The following is an 18,833-nucleotide window of genomic DNA, read 5'->3' as shown; positions in this document are numbered from 1 at the left end:
GTGGATGGGTAACTCTATAGTAAGACATAAATTTAGAAATGATCTTAGCAATCAAGTTTCTGTAGGCTATTTTAATTTAATTTTTAATCTAATTTTAAGCGTACTTTAGAACACATCATGAAAAGGGGAGCATGTGCTTTTCAACCTATTCAATTTTGAATAAGGGTTTCGGAAGTAGTACGTACTTGCATGAGAACCAAACACCATAAATAAATCGGGCTTCTCCTAAAGGAGCATAGGTACTCAGGGAGAGAAAGATCCACAATTTCCGCTTCTAATTGCAGCCGTTATTAACTTTATTAATTCGGCTGCAGTGAAATATTTCGCTCAGAACTTCAATGTGCTTCAGAAATGTTTTGAAAACACCTGCAGCGGAGTTGTTTGAAGCTGTGCATATGTCAATATGTACACTTATTATGACTTTTTCTGACATAATCTGCAACAACAGTACCACTGACTGAGTGTTTAAGTAGAATCTGTTCTTGTTGCTAATGAAGTGAAATAGTTAGAACGGTAGATTGTTATTGAGAGGAAACTAAGAGTTTGTACCGTGGTCAGATTGTTTAACGAACATTGACATCTGAAGTCAACAGTCCCTAACATAAACACCTAAGCTTGTCGGATAAACAACGCAAATAGGATTGCTTTTGGACTTACTTGCGTTTCTGCCAATGTATCTAGCGCACTGGTGCATTGTTCCTTGATGTATGATGAAACTTGCGCCCCAAAGAACACCACATTCTTACCAAAAAAAGGAGACTCACGTCTCATTTCACTAGAAAACAACAACTAAATTACAGGCACACTACCATACTTTTGTTTCTCTCTTCAAACAGCACAAACCGTGGTAGCATTCTCGCTGAAATAAAATTGATTTTCAATCTACTGCGGGTTCATGGTGTACTGGAATTACAGTTACTGGTAACAGAAAGCACTTCATGGTTCACAATGCTACAATATATTCAGCTTTTCGCTTATTCATTGTGTTACTGCCACTTACTGGTAACCAACTGTAGAGTAATAAAAGTTTTTGATATGATTGTGATTTTACAGTGAAGAATTTCCATTCATTACAGCTACTATAACCAAATAAAGTTATGCATAAGTACACGATTAGTAATGGCTATACATTAGAATAATTTAAACAAATAACGACTTAATGACTCATGCAGAACTGTCAGTATTTGTTTGACTTTGTTGTCCTGTAGCACTTTTCAGTATGCGATCCAGTTGCACAGCTGTGTCAGGAGGTGGTGCGGATGTTTTCACCACATTCGGTTTATCCTGTAAAAATCAGATTGTTAAGGCATGGGCTGGAGTATTAGCTTATACTAATTCCAAAACCTTCAGAAGATTCGAGAAGAAGCTAGATAATGGCGTTTTATTGTCCGCAGCGTCATCCAAAAGACTAGATTTTTTCTGTGCTGCAGGTGCAGCACTTTCTGCTGCAGCAAGCCGTTGGAGAAAGACCTAGGAAAGAATGTACTTAGATCCAGTTAGGAAAGTTCAAGAATCCTCGTTCACCTGCTCATCTTCGGCCTCCACAAGTTGCTCCCTGATTATCGTTGGCTTTTCTCGTGTTGGTTCAAGAACGTTGTCGATATCAGGAAGACCTTCCTGAAACAGAGTTGACACATTAAAAAGTAACAGATGAACATATTCAAATACACAGCTATAAAGAAGTGGATTAAGACCTAGATATTCATGGAAATGAAACACATAAGATAACGAAAAAGGTGACATAGAAGACGAAGCCAAAACAAAGTAAGGAAGGTGTTCTGCGAGTTCTCACTATTTATTTCAAAGAAAAAAACCATACAATACAGTAATTCAAAAGATTATTCTGGACTGCTGCCTTCGAGTAGGGAAACAAGCTACATTAATATAAAGTATTTTGACCGGAAGTTAGTTGTCTGGCTGCCGTTGTACTCGACACGTTGACATCGTTGAAAATCACTCTCAACAATGGGGATAGCTATTTCACGCTGATAGTAGGTGCTCGTCAGGGCAGTGAGCACCCTCTATCGGAGTGAAATATCTTGAAACTTCTTGACTATCGGACAACTCTTGAACGGAACTGATACAAGATCGTCACTACTCACGACAAATCCCTGCAGGAAACAACTTCATGCTGCCTTAGATTACCAAATATAACTGCTGAAGGCAGCAATTACTAGCAGTTCTGCAAGTAAAAAAAAAACTATGAGCCATTATTCTTTGTCAGAGTACAAAATAATGTTCCCATGAAATAAAATTTACTAGACATGTGAAGCACCAAACAATGTAGAAGAGGATTGTTGCATGAGTTACATCCATAAAAGTTGCTCTGATAAAATCTGGGAGCGATTATTGCCAGTTATTTTCTTTGCAACATAGCAGATTACGCAACAGATTGCATTACATTGTCGGGTCACCACGTTAAACCAAACCTAGCCCAGCTCCAGTTGAACACTTTTAGAAAAGTTTTCAATTTCGATCATTATACTAGATAAACTATTCTACACAATTCATCAATTTAAAGTATTGATCAAAGCAGCAATTTTAGCTCAAACACAGTGCTCAAATTCAGCAACTTCATGAATACGTCATCAAAGAGTAGTTGCCCTTTCCTTTCAACGGCTTCTTGACAATTAAGGATCAATGTGGTAAGTAAATTGCAGTTCTATCAAGTCTTCTCAGAAGCTCCCAGAGCCACAATTCCTCCAAAATCTTTACCTTTTAACGTTTAAATCTCTAAATAATTCTGAATGTATAATACTGCACTTGTTCATAGCTGAGCTTCAAAACAGCGGATAAAGAGGACTAGTGGATACCACATTTACGCTTGGAGGTAGCCTCATCGAGCAGGAAAATTAACTATTCGCATTCGTCGTGCTTAAATCTGCATGTTCTCATCATATAAGTGCTCGAAGCGTAAGCATATTCGACTAGCAACCACAATTTGGACTCGTATGAAAATCGTTCCCAAGAGGAGCTGGCAAGAAGTGTACCACACGGATCCCCTATGGAAAGATTTTATAGTAGCGATGCGACAACGGGGCATTTGCACGGAAATGATCTCAAATGCCACTGAACATGTGTGCTCCCTTTAACATTGTTCCGAGGAAATTCCCAAAAAACCAGAGCACTCAATTAACTTTTAGGAATCCAGAAGAATGACCGAAATATAATACTATAGTTCAGACGATTATAGGTCACATCACATACCTTCACAATTTCTATCTTTTTCTCCCCATCCCAACCAGCAGGTACAAATATTGAATCTCTTTCGATTAACTGTGCAGTGCTTGTGAATGGAAAACCGTAAGCTCTATGCACGATGTATTTGTAAAGCATCTGAAGCATAACAAGGAATTAAGTGAAGTTCAATATCATTGTTGAATGACATTCCAAAATTACCTGAATATTCTTCACATTTTTAGCGCTCGTGTAAACCAAAGCAGCACCTAGCTGAAGGCAGAGCCTTCGAACCTGCACGAGAATACGGTCAGCTTGTTGGTCGGTGAAATCGCTGCCTAAAGAGGTTCTTAGTTTTCCTCAAAGAATTGGAATATTTAAAGAAAAAATTGGGAAAGTAACGATTATTAGAAATACAACTCAAAACTGCGCGTAACTCACATAGGTCACTTTTTGTAATGACCACGACAAAGCTGACACCGCAATTCTCGGTCAGCACTCCTTGTTCCAGTGGCAATAGACCAGCGTCGTCTAATCCGCCAGGAGCCATTGAAGACGTCATCGACGACTCCACAGGTTCAACGTATTCCTGCCAGAATCGTTCCTCTGTAAAGAAACAAATGCCGGAATCGTTCCTCTGTAACCTCTGTAACAACATCGTGTCACACTAAACAGATAACTAACCGAAGGTCAAGAGGTTATTCTTAACGGAAAGCGAACTTACGCATTTTTCTGGCCTCCGTAATGGTGTTTGTGTCGTATTTTTGAATTACCTGTTGGGCGATGACGTTTGCCCAACGACGAATAGAATGGATGAGGCCTTAATAGAGTAATTCCCTCCCTATATGGAACGTGAAAGAGATTTTACGAATACAAACTAGGATTGTCTAATGCAGCGACCAGAAGAACAACCGTTTTCGATGGAGAAGGTAAAGGAAGTGCGTACTGGATGAGTGGAGCAAAACACTCATCTCCGTCCAGCATCCAAACCTAGAACATCTTAAAATTTAATTTATCGATTCGTGTCGCATTTGATTTAGAGTTTTATTGGGTTAATTTCATTTTGGGAAAAAAAAACTCGATGTCGGAATCCCTCAATATTCGATGACATCAATTACGCTACCATTTGCTCTATTTTCAAGGGAAATTCAATGGAGGTGCTATATGCTCCATTGAATGCTTATCCAGCTCGAGCTCTTTCTCAAGGATATGTCTATAAGTGAGGACCAAAATGACGACGGATATAAAGATTTTGAACGATGCTCTATTTAAAAATGGTATTTCATTTTAAAAAAAAGTATGTGAAAAATAATGAAGTTTAGTGAATGAGGCGACAACGGTGTTGAAAGCGAACAAAAGTGACAGGCCTATTAAAGTACCATTTCTAAACAAAGCTACAATCGTACAAGTTACATCGTTACAACAAAGTTTTTATTTTTGTTTTCATCTAGAAGTGAAACCTTCCCAAATGGTGAACGGAGAATCAAATGCTAAATGTTCCAAATGGAAAGAGGCGATCACTCCGTTACGCTTAAGACGCGAAAATGTTCTAATCCCAACCACCTACCAAACAACTAAGAAATTTTGATGGGAGAAATAACGCCAGTTTATACATTACGATGAGACAGAGAACGTACCGGTAGACTGAAATTCTCAGCCGGACCGAGTCCGCCAGCAGTACCCAGCTGATATGCATAACTGCCATCCCGAAAATCATTTTGCACGTTCAGAAAGTGGTATTCAAGTGCTGATCTTTCTCCCTGACTCTCGTTCTTTTCTAACCGAGCAAGCAGTGAAGATTTCCCGGATTGATTTTCACCTGAACGCAATTTATTGAGCAACGCAATGGCGGAGTTCAATAATAGAGTAGTCCGACCGACTAGTCCGTAGAAAAACAAATTTCAGAGCCTTATATAAATGTGAACAAAAACAATGATGAAGATGACAAGTTCCTTACCAAGAATGATAAGCGTACCACCTTGAAAAGTCGACGAAGACTTCGAACTGACTTCAGAAAGGATTCTAGTCCTAGAATGAAAACAATGACTCAGTAGTGAGCGGCCACTTTCCTACACAATAATCTTCCCCGATAACTACAAAATTGTAAGCGAATTACCAAGAAAATACTGTAGCTCACTAATCAGAAGTAAGCGTAAGAAAAAGTTCTTCTATTAGATGATTCACAGGAAAACATACCAAAGTTTTTCATCCTCCTGTGGTTGTAAACTTGACAGCGCTGCAGAGCTTCCAGTAGTTGGGAGCGTGAACCCGGCTGTGAGTTCTGAGGCTACCATCTGAATAAGGAGAAATTTTATTATGCGTTTCTAAATTGCTCTTTTCTCCAACACATTTCGAGCTGCTAAGCAAAAGCAACAGGATCCAGTAGAATCTTAGGTGGTTTCCAATAACTAATTGTTACTTTCACGTCTGAAAACCCAATACAACTCAGTATACGTTGGACATGTAAGATGATGATCAGTGCGAAGGCTAGCTAAAGCCGAAAATGACAGAACTAGGACCGTTACTATCGTTTAACTAGCCTAGACCGAGAATTAGAAAAAAAAGAAACATAAGCAAAAACCTATGGTTCTGTAGTGAATCTCGAACGTTCTAATTTTCGAACTGTAAACCTGAGTGTTACGCATGAAATAGTTGTTTGTAATTACAAGGGCGAAGTTAGTTTCCGGTCAAAAACAGTCAAAAACAAATCCACGAACAAAACGGATCTTAACGTTCTTGCAAAGACTGCTTAGTTTCATATCGAAGACGCAGAAAATGGCCCTGCTTAGGGTTAGCGATGCTGCACCTCGAATGATTTATAATCCAGAAGAAATTACGTTACGTTTGAAAACCATAAAATCCCGTAAATTAGCGATTGTTTGACGAGTTAGTTGCGAAATTTCGGATGAGGCAATTCCGCGCTCCAATGGAAATCCGCTCGCGACCGCCGTTTGTGCTCACGTGCGTCTGCACTTTTCTTCTGTTGTTGTTCGCTGTTGTTTATCGTTCTGATATCGCTAGCCGAAAACAATGAGTCATGCTGTTTTGTTTTAGGGGTTTGGAGGGTTTTCAAGCCATAAGGTGTTGAGACTAATCAAAACATTGTTCCTAAAGTAACTCGTAGGGCTTGCTGGAGATTAATGATGTTGGTGACAAATTGAGTTATCCAGTAAGTAATTCGATATTCTGTACTTCCTTTAATTTTTAAAATTGAGCTAAATGGAAGTTTTCTTGGTCTCGAATATCCTTCCCTTCACATCTTGCAACCCTTTTCCATCCTTCTGGTGGATTTTCAATGCCTCTATTCCAAAATTTATAGCCGTAACGAAAAATTCTGGGGTAAAGTGTCGTTGCAGGGGGGGGGGGGGCACTCAATGGTGCCTTTATTTCTCGAAGTAAATAATCAAATCAATCAATTGGGGCCCTAAGGCCTAAGCATTAGTCTTAGAGGATCTATGAAATGTAAACTTAAGTTACTAAGAGAAAAAAAAGTAAGTTAGAGCTTCGGGAAATAAGGACGCCATTGAGTGCCCCCGCCCCAACGACATTTTCCCGAAAAATACATTATTTGTAGGATGACCCAATACTTAAGCTATAATCATTCACTTATTGATTAGTAAATCTTCTCAATGCCCTGTCGGAGAAACCTTTGTCCACAGTTGATTACTTGTACTCTATATCTACTTTCTAGAAGATAGGGGCCGGCCGCGAGTATACAAGTCTGATTGCTTTCTGCTCGCGATGGCTCTGCTTCTAATAAATGCAGCCAGACATTTCACTGTACGCTCTGGGCACCTATGAGCTATGTAATTTGCACAGTTATGTGGTGGAAATTGCTCAAATATTGCAAAAAGGTGCTGCTGTCCAGCACGCGGCCAAAAACCAACCGAAATAGGTCAAGTACCTGGAGCGAGCGTGGAATCTCTGGTAACAACACTCCGTTTTACTCCTGAACTGTAGGCTGTTGTCGTTCTGGTGTACTCAGTGTCAAGTACACCATGTCGCTGAAACACGAGTCCACTCCGTTTCGCCACTGGATATCATTACCCGGCAAGATCCCGCAAAGAAGTGACAGTGCGCTGAGGTACTGGTAGGAAATTAATCTGATTAGAACCGTTCGGAAAAGTGCTTTTGGCTTTATTTCCATACCCGTATCTATCCTCACAGAGGAAAATACTTTGGATGTAGACTTGGGAAAGGTATCAGGATCTTCTGAGTCTCCGACCACCGATCCAGTATATGTGCCTCTGAAGAATAAAACAGTTGAATAGCATGGAAGGGGATCCTTACTACCAAATGACTGGGGCGCGCTTATCGAAAAAAACTTGCAATGTTTTCTTGTGTCATAAATAGCACGGTTCTGAACTATCTTCTTTTTTTTTGAAAAAAAAAATCACGACTAATAAAACTTTTCCGAGTTCAAAGTACACTTTCCTTCATTTTTCACCAAAAAATAGAGAAATGTAACTTTTCCATCTTTCCGTTTGCCTGTTTGTGAATTTTTTTTACCACTGAAAATCACCTAAAGTGATGAGAAATACTCCTCCATTGTTAGTGGAATAGCTATGCATTCTTTGTCATGGATGACCGAATATATACGGTAAATGGATCGTTAGGAGATTGACGCATGAGTGACATCGCCTTCAATCGATACTTAAACGATCTTAGCATGAGCAAACACACGTGTTAGCACGATTCTGTAGACGTACGGATGTACATCGTTTAAGCTTTACACTTGACCATTTCTTTTTCTTTCGAACATTCGTATGAAATCCCTGCATCTGTGAAGAGTCCACACACACACACACACACGTATTTGCAAGAACCACCATAACTCTTCCAGAGAAAAGCTCAGCTCTCTCGCTCTTGCTTTAGATTTTCATGGGTTTTGATTGGAAGTTGCAGTGTGGGTGTCAGCTGTGCATGCCTTGCAAGCGGAAACTGGTTTAAATTCGGAACCGGTATTTAATCCCTGGCGGGTATGGGTTTACAACACTTCTCTCTCCACTTTTCATGTAGTTCCCACGTTCAGAGAACAAACACTATCCATATCTTCTTTAAAAGAAATTAATCTCAATTGGAAATCTTCTTTGTGGTATCATCGAATACCTTACAGTATACAGAAGTCGACCAAAAACCCTTAACAATCCGAGAGCTGGGATCGTTTTCTTTTTCTTTTGGCTCTTTTTTTTTTCTCTCGAAACCCCCTGTCTCCATTATTCTTTGATATTCTGTTTTTTTTTTTTCAAGAAAAATCCTTTAGTCAACATACAGTCCAACATCAATCCAGTATCCTGAATTAGCGCTGTTTGTTGGTATTCAGATATTCCCTTGATATTCTTAAAGTATTGAGAGACGGAGAGTTGATTCAAAATTCTTAATAGACCATTAAAAAAATCAAGCAAAACAAGCAATCAACAGTTTTGTGCCGTCGTTTCTGCAACCGCCGTGCAACCTCGCCAATTTTCTTTTGTGAACTTCTTTTTCGCATCCTTTTTCGGCTAGCGATTTATCAAATCGTGCATGCCTCCAACAACGCAGCGCATCTGGTAGAGTAGAGTTGTTCTTCACATCTTTCTACTTTCTCATTTTTCCTGTGGAATACAAATGTATTGTATAAGTTATTGCATATGTATATACATGTATATATTATTACTTCGCATTGTTGCCTTATTCTATATTATTATTATTCTATCTATTATATATTCTTGCCTCTTCTCAGGCAATTCATTGAGAAATGAGACGTGGAACGTCACCAGAGTCGAAAGATGTTTGGTGCATTTGCACAATGGAGCTAATGTGAGCGGTTACAGATGTGGGGATACATTGGCTTTAGAAAAACAGCAACATCTTGGACATTTTTCGGACATTGATTCTTCCCATCAAATGCTAAGATTTCTTTTGTCATACATAAGTACACATTGCTCGTGGAACTACTGTTGTAACCGAAGATGCTGTTGTACGAAAATGTTTTTCAATGAACGGAATCTCATTAGTGCAACGATTCCGCAGTATACATGGTGTAAGAGGCGAGTATGATTCACTATTTGAAAGCGATACTTCGCTTTCATGTTCACTTTGTAGTCCTACAAGATTTCTTGTGCAACCCTTATCCGATTAATAACGGGATAAAACATTTTTTGTGGTTCTTATTTTCAATCTAGTAATCAAGCACCTCGGCAAAGCCTCATTGCTCATGTTATCCCCTCTGCGCAATGGCTCATCTCATCTATTTGCCTCCAGTTTGTGGGCATTTCATTCCTTCGTGAAGAATCCAACAAATAAGCTACAATACACTTAAAAGTGGTGTTCAGAGTAATTTTCGAGTTTGAGATCTTTGTACTGAAATTAGAATCTTGCAACCCTTAATCATATATTGTTTTTTCCAAAACTTCGGCTTCCTAGATTGGAGAGCAGAATCTTTGCGCGGAATGCATTTGTACTTGATCGTATCGGTAGAGATTTGAAGATTCGAGCAACTTATGAATTATGAAATAACAATGTAATACGTCTTGCTAACTTTACACCACCAACTGGTAGAAACCAGAGAGATTTGGGCAGATTCGGGAGAATTCAGAGCTATCAGTGAGACCGACGTCCTCAAAAACGCATCCTACAAGATGAGTTACACGTCCTTATAAAACTAGGGCAGGAGTCCTGCTGAATTATTTTATTTCCCAATAGTATATTTTGCCTTTCTTTATTCTTAAAGGTCGCATTCACGGAAATTTTCCTCTTTTTTTAAAATGTGTGCGTGATTCTGTTGGACTCATTCTGCGAATATTATGCGTATTGATAGCTCAAAATGTTCGTGATGTCCCAAATTCTTGAATTTAGTCTGGGGAAGGCTGGCGCGTTTTCAACGTGATCCTTATGAACTACGTACGGCCGTTACATGCTGTTAGAGAAATGCTTACCACGAAAATTTGCTTCAACTGGCTTTAGATCACTTTGAGCAAGTAATATTCCAAATTTTGCAGTGAACGAACTTTTCGCATGGCGCGTATTCAAACAAATGTGGTGGGCGTGGTTGTTTTGTGCTGATTACCTGCTGGTTGCTTGCAGTGCGCCCACCATTACGAGGCCTCCTGTTTTCTGAGTGCCAATCGCTGATGCATTCCTGTTTTTATTTGTTCGTAATGGATCCCTTCTCTTTCTTGCCTATAATTTCACACATCGAAGTGTTCCGAAAATATTATTATTATCGCAATTGAAAATCGTTGATTACTTTGCACTTTTCTTTGTTGGTTTGATGAATTAATGCATTCCATTACAGAGGTATAGATGGCTTCCGAGAAAACAGATATTCTTCCATCGGAATCGTTGGGTGGTGATGTCACTAATTTGAACGAGCTCACTTCGCTGGTTGGTTCATTTCCGAACAAAAAAAAGCAACACTTGTTCAATATTGATGATTGTTTTGAATATGTTTCTGTCTAGTTTTGAGTTTCAATCCTGTACGTTATTCTGATTAGCATGCACTTTCACATGGTGCATAGAATATCTGTGATTTAGGGTTCGAAGGATTATGGTGTAAAGAACGGAATGATTTTGGTTCTTTGTGTACTTTTTTTGAGAATAAGTATCCGTTCTATACAGCACATTTCCTAATTTACAAAAAAGAAAGCCTACCGCTCTCATCAAAACTCTTCCCAAAAAAGCGATACCTAAGAAGTATGGAGGTGTAGAAGGATTCGAAAGATTTTTACCACATAACTTAATTTTTTGTCGGTCACAGTATCCGTAGTTCGCAAAGCGATGTTGCTATACGTGTTATGCATGCACTTTTGAACATTAAAATTTTCCGTGCGATATTCATGTTCAGTCGATATATTTTATTGTTAGAAGTGCATGTGATGTCAACCATAATCCTATTGATTTCCCTGCGAGATAGCATAAAAACTGATTGACGGGAGAGATTTTTATAGGAAAAAATGGCTTTGTGAAAAAGAATGATGGTATGTAACTACTTGCAAATCGAAAAAAAAAGAGATAGGGACAAAAGCTGCAAAAACCACAAAGGCAGACAAGTGTTGTACATGAGCTCTTTTAACCATAAATAATTTGTTGTTTAGTTTAGAGTATTTCACAGCTAGACTAGTGTTACGATAACCTACTATACTGATGTGAACAGGATTTTTGGAAAAGCACTATTAATACTTAAACGATGATGATGGGATAAAAACATAGCTGAAAGGTCGACAGTCTTATCGATGTGGTAGTGGCATATGAGATGGAGTTTTTCGGGTTTAAAAAGAGTTCGCTAGAAGATTTCCATCTTTTCGACATTGAAAAAGGGCAAGAAACTCATATTCCATTTCTAATACTTTCCTGAGATTTTCTCTATCAAGATTGTCACAAGTTGTAAAATTTGGGGGAAGTTGATACAATCCCGTTTTCCCGTTACGCATTTGCAATTTGTTCGAGGTTCTTATCAATAGTTGTGTCCTCATTGTCTTCGACGGTCTCCAGTTTTTTCCGACCGTAGGTCTCCCGATGGTTTTTTTTTCTCTGCGAGAGAAGTATTAATTATTGAATTGGTTTAAGTATTACTAGTAATGTGCTATCTTTTCAGATTCAAGGTGTTCTCCAGCAAACACAGGATCGATTCCAGCACATGTCCGATCAGATTATTCGTCGTATTGATGATATGACTAAACGTATCGACGATCTAGAGAAGAACATCTCTGATGTGATGGCTCAGAATCAAATAGAACAGCAACAGCCATGAACTGTTCAATTTATGGCGGTGTGTATATCACATTAATTTATCGAGCAGTCTGAAATTCTTTTGTGCAATGCACATCTGTTTTAAATAAACACTAATTTTTTGTCGGAGCATTGTCAGTTTATCCTCAATTTTCTGAGCCAGCCTAATGTACGTGTTTGTAATTTTTGTTGCCACCTATGCATTTATATTTTCTCAAATAAACATATTTATCCAATGTGTGAAGTTAATATTATCCAGAGGGATTCTGCGACCAAGTACTTTATTATATTAAGTGAAATAGAGGCTGGAGTTGTCGAATTACTGTTGGCATTGTATATTAGTCATAATATTAGAATGATGACTTTTATAGAACGGAGAATTCATGTCTGCATTTGTCGAAAATTTATTTCCATAACAATATCTATTTACATTTCTCTGTATAAGTGTAAGATCGCATGAATTTTCATATGGGAGCTGAAGCATCGAAATCGTCGAAGAAAGCAGAAGTTTCTCATCTCAACAACGAACAAGTGAAAAGATTTGAGCAGGAGCTTAAGAAATTCTCAAATGGCAGCACTTCAATCGATAAATCTCAATTCGATGTATGTATCTAAAAATTACTGACTTGTTATTACTTTGTGCTGTTACTAGGTGGCGACTTCATATACCGAAGTGATTATTCCAGGCAGCTTATAGCAAACTGCGTCCCGAAACCTCTGCCATCTTCGAAGCAATCGGTCATGGTCAGCAGTGCTCATTTTCCAGCGTGCTGATGCTAGCTGACAGTCTACTTGGTGATGCCTCTGATCAATCAACTGCTCTGCTTAAAATATTTGGAACCATCGCTCATGTCAGTTACATAGGATATAAGTTCTATTTTGATCCAATTACTCTGCTCTTCATTGCTCAGAAAAATTATGATCGTGATTCAGGCCCTGGCTAAAGTTGTATCTATCTATGCTCACCGTCATCAGCTTAGCGCAGACGATTCTGCCGCGATGCTTGATCATTTAATGCTTGATGCTCCTTCTGATGACGGACGTTTTGAAAGGTGGTTGGTGGGGAATTGCATCGCTTCGCAACTAATCCTACACGTGTTCTCTCCTCTTGTTTTTGAGGAAGGTTAGGTGTTATGGTGTTTTGACTGGCACAACGTACCTTTATAAGATGAGTAAATTAACTACAGGTCCGTCACTGCATCCGCTGCTCTCTTGCACTTCATCTTTGTTCACGCACAGCGGAGCTGTTGTTGTTAACATGCATCTACCAGCTGAACGCAGAAAAAACTGGACACTTCTGTTTTCCAGGTAAAACGAGACTTTCATCAACTTATATCGTGTGAAGAACGTTTCTCAGGCAACTAAATCAATTAATCAATCAATTTCCTAACATTACTGAGTATATATGAACTCAGGCTAAGTGACAAGTCACTCATAAGTTGTAAAATACTTCCCTTTCAAGCATTCTACATGGATCCAGTTTTTCACAAATGTTAAAACGCGTGAATGGAGAGGGACCGTGTGTGGTCATTGTGACGTCAACGAACAATAGGACGTTCGGTTGCTTTGCTTCCGCAGGTGAACTTTCACTTACTAACGTTCTTCAATGTCAGGAATCTTCTCGCTCTTAAGCTATAACGGTATTGAACAGATTTAGAAATAAAGAAGGTTCGAGTATTTTCTCGAATTCGGTAGTTTGTAGGGGGATCAGGACTGCACAGTTTGATAACACAATTTCAATTGAAACACATAAATTGTTTCAATTGAATCCTACTTTTTTAAGTCTTCAAGTCATTTATCCGCTCATCCGCATATTGGCGTACTTATATAAGCATATATGGTTACTAAGTATTAACTTTGTCAGCACATATCTCAATTCGATGTATTTTGAGGCGCTTAGTCATTGTGAATTGCTCCCTGCGTGTCATGATACCCCCGAGATAGTGAGCTGGTCATTCTGGCAAAAAGGGAGTTATGGACTACAAGATTCGCGCATTAGTACCTATCATCAATAGCTTTTCAAGTTTCTATAGTTTTCTTCTATCCGTGGGATTCGAATCAGTTCATTTATACCTCGTAGTGGGGTCCATTGCATTGTGTAAGGATGGAAACACGTTAAGTTAGCAAGTGTCACGCAGGTGTCGTTATGGTTACAGCGCGTAGTGCAGTGTAAGCAGTATTTCTCAACTTTTCGTACGTGTTACTCAATAGTTGATGTTCTAGGGTTCCATTTGGGTCCTACGTATCGAGGAGATGCAACCTGTCTCCTGTTTGAAATTCATCCAGAAATCCGGGTGTATGCTGCAACAGGTCGATCCGAAAACTATGCATACCTCAACTGTCAACAAGCTAGTTTACCGAATGGTCTGGTAAGTATAGTTAATAAAATGTGTAAATCTCGTCGGAAGCAAATCAATGAAACGGAAAAACAAGGTCTGCACTATGCACTCACTAATGTGCTGTACTATAGGGTATCGGCGGTTATGAGGACGTATGGCCATTCTTCATTCACGAAGATTATGGAAAGGGCACTACGCTCGCAAACATCAGTTCATTCGAAAAGTGCCACCTCTCCGGATCAGACCACTTCGAAATAAAGTATGCCACTATTGGGTGATAATTTTACTTTTTGGTAAAATATATAGAATTACTTTAGGAATGTGGAGGTATGGCGCGTTGGAGAGAAACCTAAGATCCCCTTCGAGGAAGAATGCATAAGAAGTGAAAAATCAGTAATCGATAAGGTTATTTTTTGAATGCTGGATTCCATTTGAGTTTGAATTACTAACTAGTTCTTTTCAGGACCCAGAAGCACGAGCTATGCTGGAAATGAGTGGACGGAATTTACATTCTGATGCTTACAGAGAACCGGCACCATTACTCGATGAACCTTTTGATCTAACACATTCAAAATGAGATCAATCTTACAAATGATCTTTTTGTGGTGCTATTAGTCTCAGGACAAGATCTTAGCATTACTCTTTCCAAATTTGTGTTATTTCCGAGATTTCTCAAAATGTGATGAATAACCTCACTACGGTCAGTGTTGTGAATGTTTTATTCCTGTTTATATTTAGATAAAGATATATGTTTGTCTTAGGAAGATTCGTTTTATTCGCAACTTAAAATGTTCAGTCCTTCACGACAGAAACTTTATCTAAAGTATCACTACTATATAAATCTAAACTACTTCTTAGCTTCTGGTTCCTTATCTAGATGGATCTTCTCGTATCCGCTCGTTATCGATGTGTTACGGAAGGCAGGGAACGTCTCCCACGGGGTTTCTAGATCAAATTTCCGGAACTCCTGTGCTAGTTCTGTCGGTTCATAGACGATACGCTTCAGTTCAGGATCGTATCGTACCTAAACGATGTTTCTTTCTAAGAGAATGCTGGTTGAAGTCAATCCACAACGCAAACCTCGTTATATCCAGTGAGCGGGAAATCCTTACGGAATGGATGGCCTTCAAATCCATAGTCAGTTAGGATTCGGCGGAGGTCAGGGTGATTGTTGAACCATACACCATACATATCATACACTTCTCGTTCGTACCTATCGTTTAAGATTCTAGACTGCGATTTAATGAATGCATTGTAGAAGGCAATAACGGATTCGGTGCTGCTCAGAAAAAAATTACCAATCGGCTCCTTTGAATACGCTGGTAATGGATTCAATGGGTGCGACTTCGTCGGTGTAAGTGCGCACGCGACACCGAGCCATAAATCGCGGAGAGAAAAGAGAGTAGACAACCTGAATCAATGGGAATCTAGAGAACAATGTACTCATCGTTTGAGATGAAGTTATGCAAACATTGGCGTAGTACTAACGACATAAATGCTACTAAAAGAAATTATTGGTAAACTCTAAAAGATCGCTAATTCTAAAAAAAAAAAAATCCTCTCCGTCTGGTGCGGGGCCTTTTTAGCCCAGTGGTTCCTCCTTTCCCGTGGGACACGAAGAACACAAATTTTTCTTTTAAGGACTTCGAGAAAAAATAAAAAAAACGGGGCCGGGGTCTCCCCTTTTTTCCCCTTAATTTGCGGGGAAACCAGTCCCCACCCCCCCCCTCCCAACCCTTGTAAAAAAAACCAAAAAAACGCCCCCCCCCCTTTTTTTTTTTTTTTTTAAAAAAAGGGGGGGAAATTTAAAAAAAAAGGAGGAGAATCCGTCCTACTTGCGTGAAGGGGCGGGGTTGTGGGGGTTTCGGTGGGGTTGGGGGTGGGGGTGGGTCCGTTTTGTGTGGTTTTACGGGGGCTTTATCGGGGTGTGGGGGGGGCGGGGCGGGTGGGGTGGGGGGGTCGTGGGGGGGGGGCGGGCCGGGGGCGGGGGGGGGGGGTAACGGGGTGCGGGCAGCGGGTGGGGGCGGGGTGGGTGCGGGCTTTTTTGGGTTGCCGTCGGTGGCGGTGGTTGGTGTACGGCCGGGGGGGGGTGGGGGGACTGTGACGGGGGTGGTGGGGGGGGGGGGGGGGGGGGAAGAAAAGGTAGTCCTTTCCTTTTGGAGCTACAACCCCCCCCCCCCCCCCCCCCCCCTTTTTAAAAAATAAAAATTTCACACATATCGGTAATTTGAAAAATCCAGATTTCAAGTGAATACTAAACCATATTTCTTAATCATTTCAGACTTTTCTATAATGGTGGTGACGATATAGATGTTGGAACACCTTTTCAAATTTGAAACTTCTACTTTGCAATATTCTGAAAGTTCTGAAATGTTTGCAGTTTGGATGAAATTCCCTGAAGTTTGTGTTTGGAGCAATAAAGGTATCCATCACAAATAGAACATTCGTCCGTAGCGTCATTCTTTTATTTCCAAGATATCAGCACTCTGAGAATTACATATATCAGAATTTCACTTAGTTTTATCACTAAAGTTACACTTCAGCAAAAATCATGTGTCAGTTCCATGCAAAGCACTGGACACACCCTAATTTTTGCTTCTGAAATTCACTTCTAATTGTCTTATCAATACATTATCACAAGGTGACAACGTCATCCTTGTTCTTGAGTTAATGGTACAGTGTAAAAGTCCTAGAGTTAGCTTTTAAATAGCACTAAATGCTAGGCTATCTACTCTTTCAACAGCGCAATATATGCAAACATCACTACACTTATTCCAGTCTTCAAAATTAACGTTGGCTTTTCTAAAGACGAAAGTTTTCCTTCAAAAAATGGAAAGGATTGCGTTTTACAAGAGAGTTCATCAATTAACGAAAACAAGTTCTCACGCGAGGAGAGGACTTATTTTAAACCTTAAATTAATTAACATTAAGTGACTACTGAAATAAATCCTATCAGAATACTATGGACTCACCTATGTTGTCGTACCCGAACGGAAAAATTTACAGAACACAATAGAGCAACACAGAAATGTCATTAACGGTCAAAAAGGATGTTATTTTAAAAAGCAACAACTCATAAAAACCATCTCGCTGGAATACGATGAGACTTAAAGAGATAACGCTTACAGTTTTGATAAGACCAAGAACAAATGAGAAGTACATCCAGTATTCATTTAAAAAAAGCTAAGGAAATCTCAAAGAAACGTAATGTTACGATGTTGCGAACGAAGAAATGCAATCTCACGAAGTTGGGAAATGTAACGAAATACTACAAATTCTCTCTACAAATATTAGGGTTCCAGATCTGTAGATGGGTCACCTTTTTAAACCTAATGATCTTCAGCAATAAAGAACAACTACTAGGAGAGTAGAGCAAAAATAAAATGCAACACACTCACTTCAAAACGGTTTTTCCTCGTTGGTACATCGACACCACAAACAAAGGTCAGATTCGTGAACTGGGCAGAGTGATTTCCTTTGAGGAATGTAAGAACGGGGATAACACCAGATGGATGGATGAGCAATTCCAATTCATCACCAGCAGCAAACTAAAGAAACAGAAATTGAAATACTTCTTCTATCTGTAAACATCGAAGATGCAAACAAAAAAAAATGAAAAAAGAAATGAAAACAAAAAATGAACTAAGAAAGAAACGAAGTACAGTTTTTCGCAAAGGAAAAAAAAATGGATGAATAACCTAAAGAACCAGAGGGCGCATGGACGTAAGACCTTGCTCCTATCTATTTACGTAAAGTTTCGTAATTTGACCAAAGAATAAGTGGATGAAAAATGAGCGAAATAAAATAACTCTTGCCTGCACTTGCTGGATGAACTTTGGGAGGCATTCAGCTGCATATCGACCGAAGTTAGCCAGACGTTTTCGTTTCTCCTCATCCAATTTTAGAACAGTGGCTGGAAAAGATTAGAAAAGAATGGTAAAGTGTATGTAATTTCAGGTAGCATACCAATAAGGAATCTAGATAAGGTTTTATGAAAAAAAGCCATCAAGTTCTTAGGGTTAGAGTAAGGTAATCAATGGGAATCAAGCAAAGAAGAGGAAGCTATGATGCAATTTACTATTATCCCGGTACTAGCAAAAAAAGCACTTACGTTTCTTTTTCTTCTCAGCTTCATTTGCCGGCACACTTGTGGAAAACGATGCAACTGTTCGTTGTAGTCCCCGAGCGAAAGGACGTACCACAACAGGCAACATCACCCTGAACCATATTCATTCTTACTTCTTCCTTCTGGATGATCCAGAGCGCGCGCACAAGGAATAAGAAATATATGCAGAAACAAATCTGAAACGAAGGAACCACAACATATCTAGTGAACACTTAGTTTGCATTTAGTTTTAGTGGAATCCTTGTTGTATCGAGAGCTGGTAATGAGACAGGATAGGATAAAGAAAAGAAGAATGGAAGAAAACCATTAATAGACAGTTGTATGCAGAAAGTGTGTTAGACAATGTGCATTATCGCGTGCACTCAATTTGCATACAGTAAGTACGCGCTATTGCAGAGCGACCTGGACGTCGATGTATAGGAGTTCTGTCATCAAACTGTAGGAACTTCGATGTTTTGTTGTCCATCACCTAAATAACAGGA

General features: G+C 39.4%; 4 protein-coding genes across 4 annotated transcripts; 2 read left to right on the top strand and 2 right to left on the bottom strand.

Annotated features, from left to right (window-relative positions):
* Positions 1 to 1,164: 1,164 nt before the first annotated feature.
* RB195_007822 (uncharacterized protein) lies at positions 1,165 to 5,471 on the bottom strand (the record flags this gene model as incomplete). The annotated part of the gene is made up of 11 exons (XM_013439128.2): positions 1,165 to 1,284; positions 1,345 to 1,470; positions 1,525 to 1,617; positions 3,208 to 3,336; positions 3,400 to 3,515; positions 3,619 to 3,783; positions 3,902 to 3,997; positions 4,056 to 4,167; positions 4,815 to 4,996; positions 5,135 to 5,205; positions 5,374 to 5,471. The coding sequence occupies 11 exons, from the start codon at positions 5,469 to 5,471 to the stop codon at positions 1,165 to 1,167; spliced, it is 1,308 nt and encodes a 435-aa protein (XP_013294582.1).
* A 4,990-nt stretch (positions 5,472 to 10,461) lies between these two features.
* On the top strand, positions 10,462 to 11,908 carry RB195_007821 (uncharacterized protein; the record flags this gene model as incomplete). The annotated part of the gene is made up of 2 exons (XM_064181665.1): positions 10,462 to 10,542; positions 11,753 to 11,908. The coding sequence occupies 2 exons, from the start codon at positions 10,462 to 10,464 to the stop codon at positions 11,906 to 11,908; spliced, it is 237 nt and encodes a 78-aa protein (XP_064038439.1).
* Positions 11,909 to 12,354: 446 nt separating this feature from the next.
* RB195_007820 (uncharacterized protein) lies at positions 12,355 to 14,802 on the top strand (the record flags this gene model as incomplete). The annotated part of the gene is made up of 9 exons (XM_064181663.1): positions 12,355 to 12,489; positions 12,573 to 12,737; positions 12,820 to 13,009; positions 13,074 to 13,194; positions 13,349 to 13,464; positions 14,110 to 14,255; positions 14,357 to 14,484; positions 14,543 to 14,630; positions 14,689 to 14,802. 9 exons carry the CDS (start codon positions 12,355 to 12,357, stop codon positions 14,800 to 14,802), a joined length of 1,203 nt encoding a protein of 400 aa, XP_064038438.1.
* A 270-nt stretch (positions 14,803 to 15,072) lies between these two features.
* Positions 15,073 to 18,439, bottom strand: RB195_007819 (uncharacterized protein; the record flags this gene model as incomplete). The annotated part of the gene is made up of 6 exons (XM_064181662.1): positions 15,073 to 15,249; positions 15,306 to 15,438; positions 15,524 to 15,636; positions 17,624 to 17,773; positions 18,041 to 18,138; positions 18,337 to 18,439. The coding sequence occupies 6 exons, from the start codon at positions 18,437 to 18,439 to the stop codon at positions 15,073 to 15,075; spliced, it is 774 nt and encodes a 257-aa protein (XP_064038437.1).
* Positions 18,440 to 18,833: the final 394 nt, after the last annotated feature.

The sequence above is a fragment of the Necator americanus genome, chromosome I (assembly GCF_031761385.1).
Source record: "Necator americanus strain Aroian chromosome I, whole genome shotgun sequence".
Taxonomy (NCBI): Eukaryota; Metazoa; Nematoda; class Chromadorea; order Rhabditida; family Ancylostomatidae; genus Necator; species Necator americanus.
The sequence above is the reverse complement of the archived record's forward strand: the minus strand, read 5'-3'. Positions and strand labels throughout refer to the sequence as shown.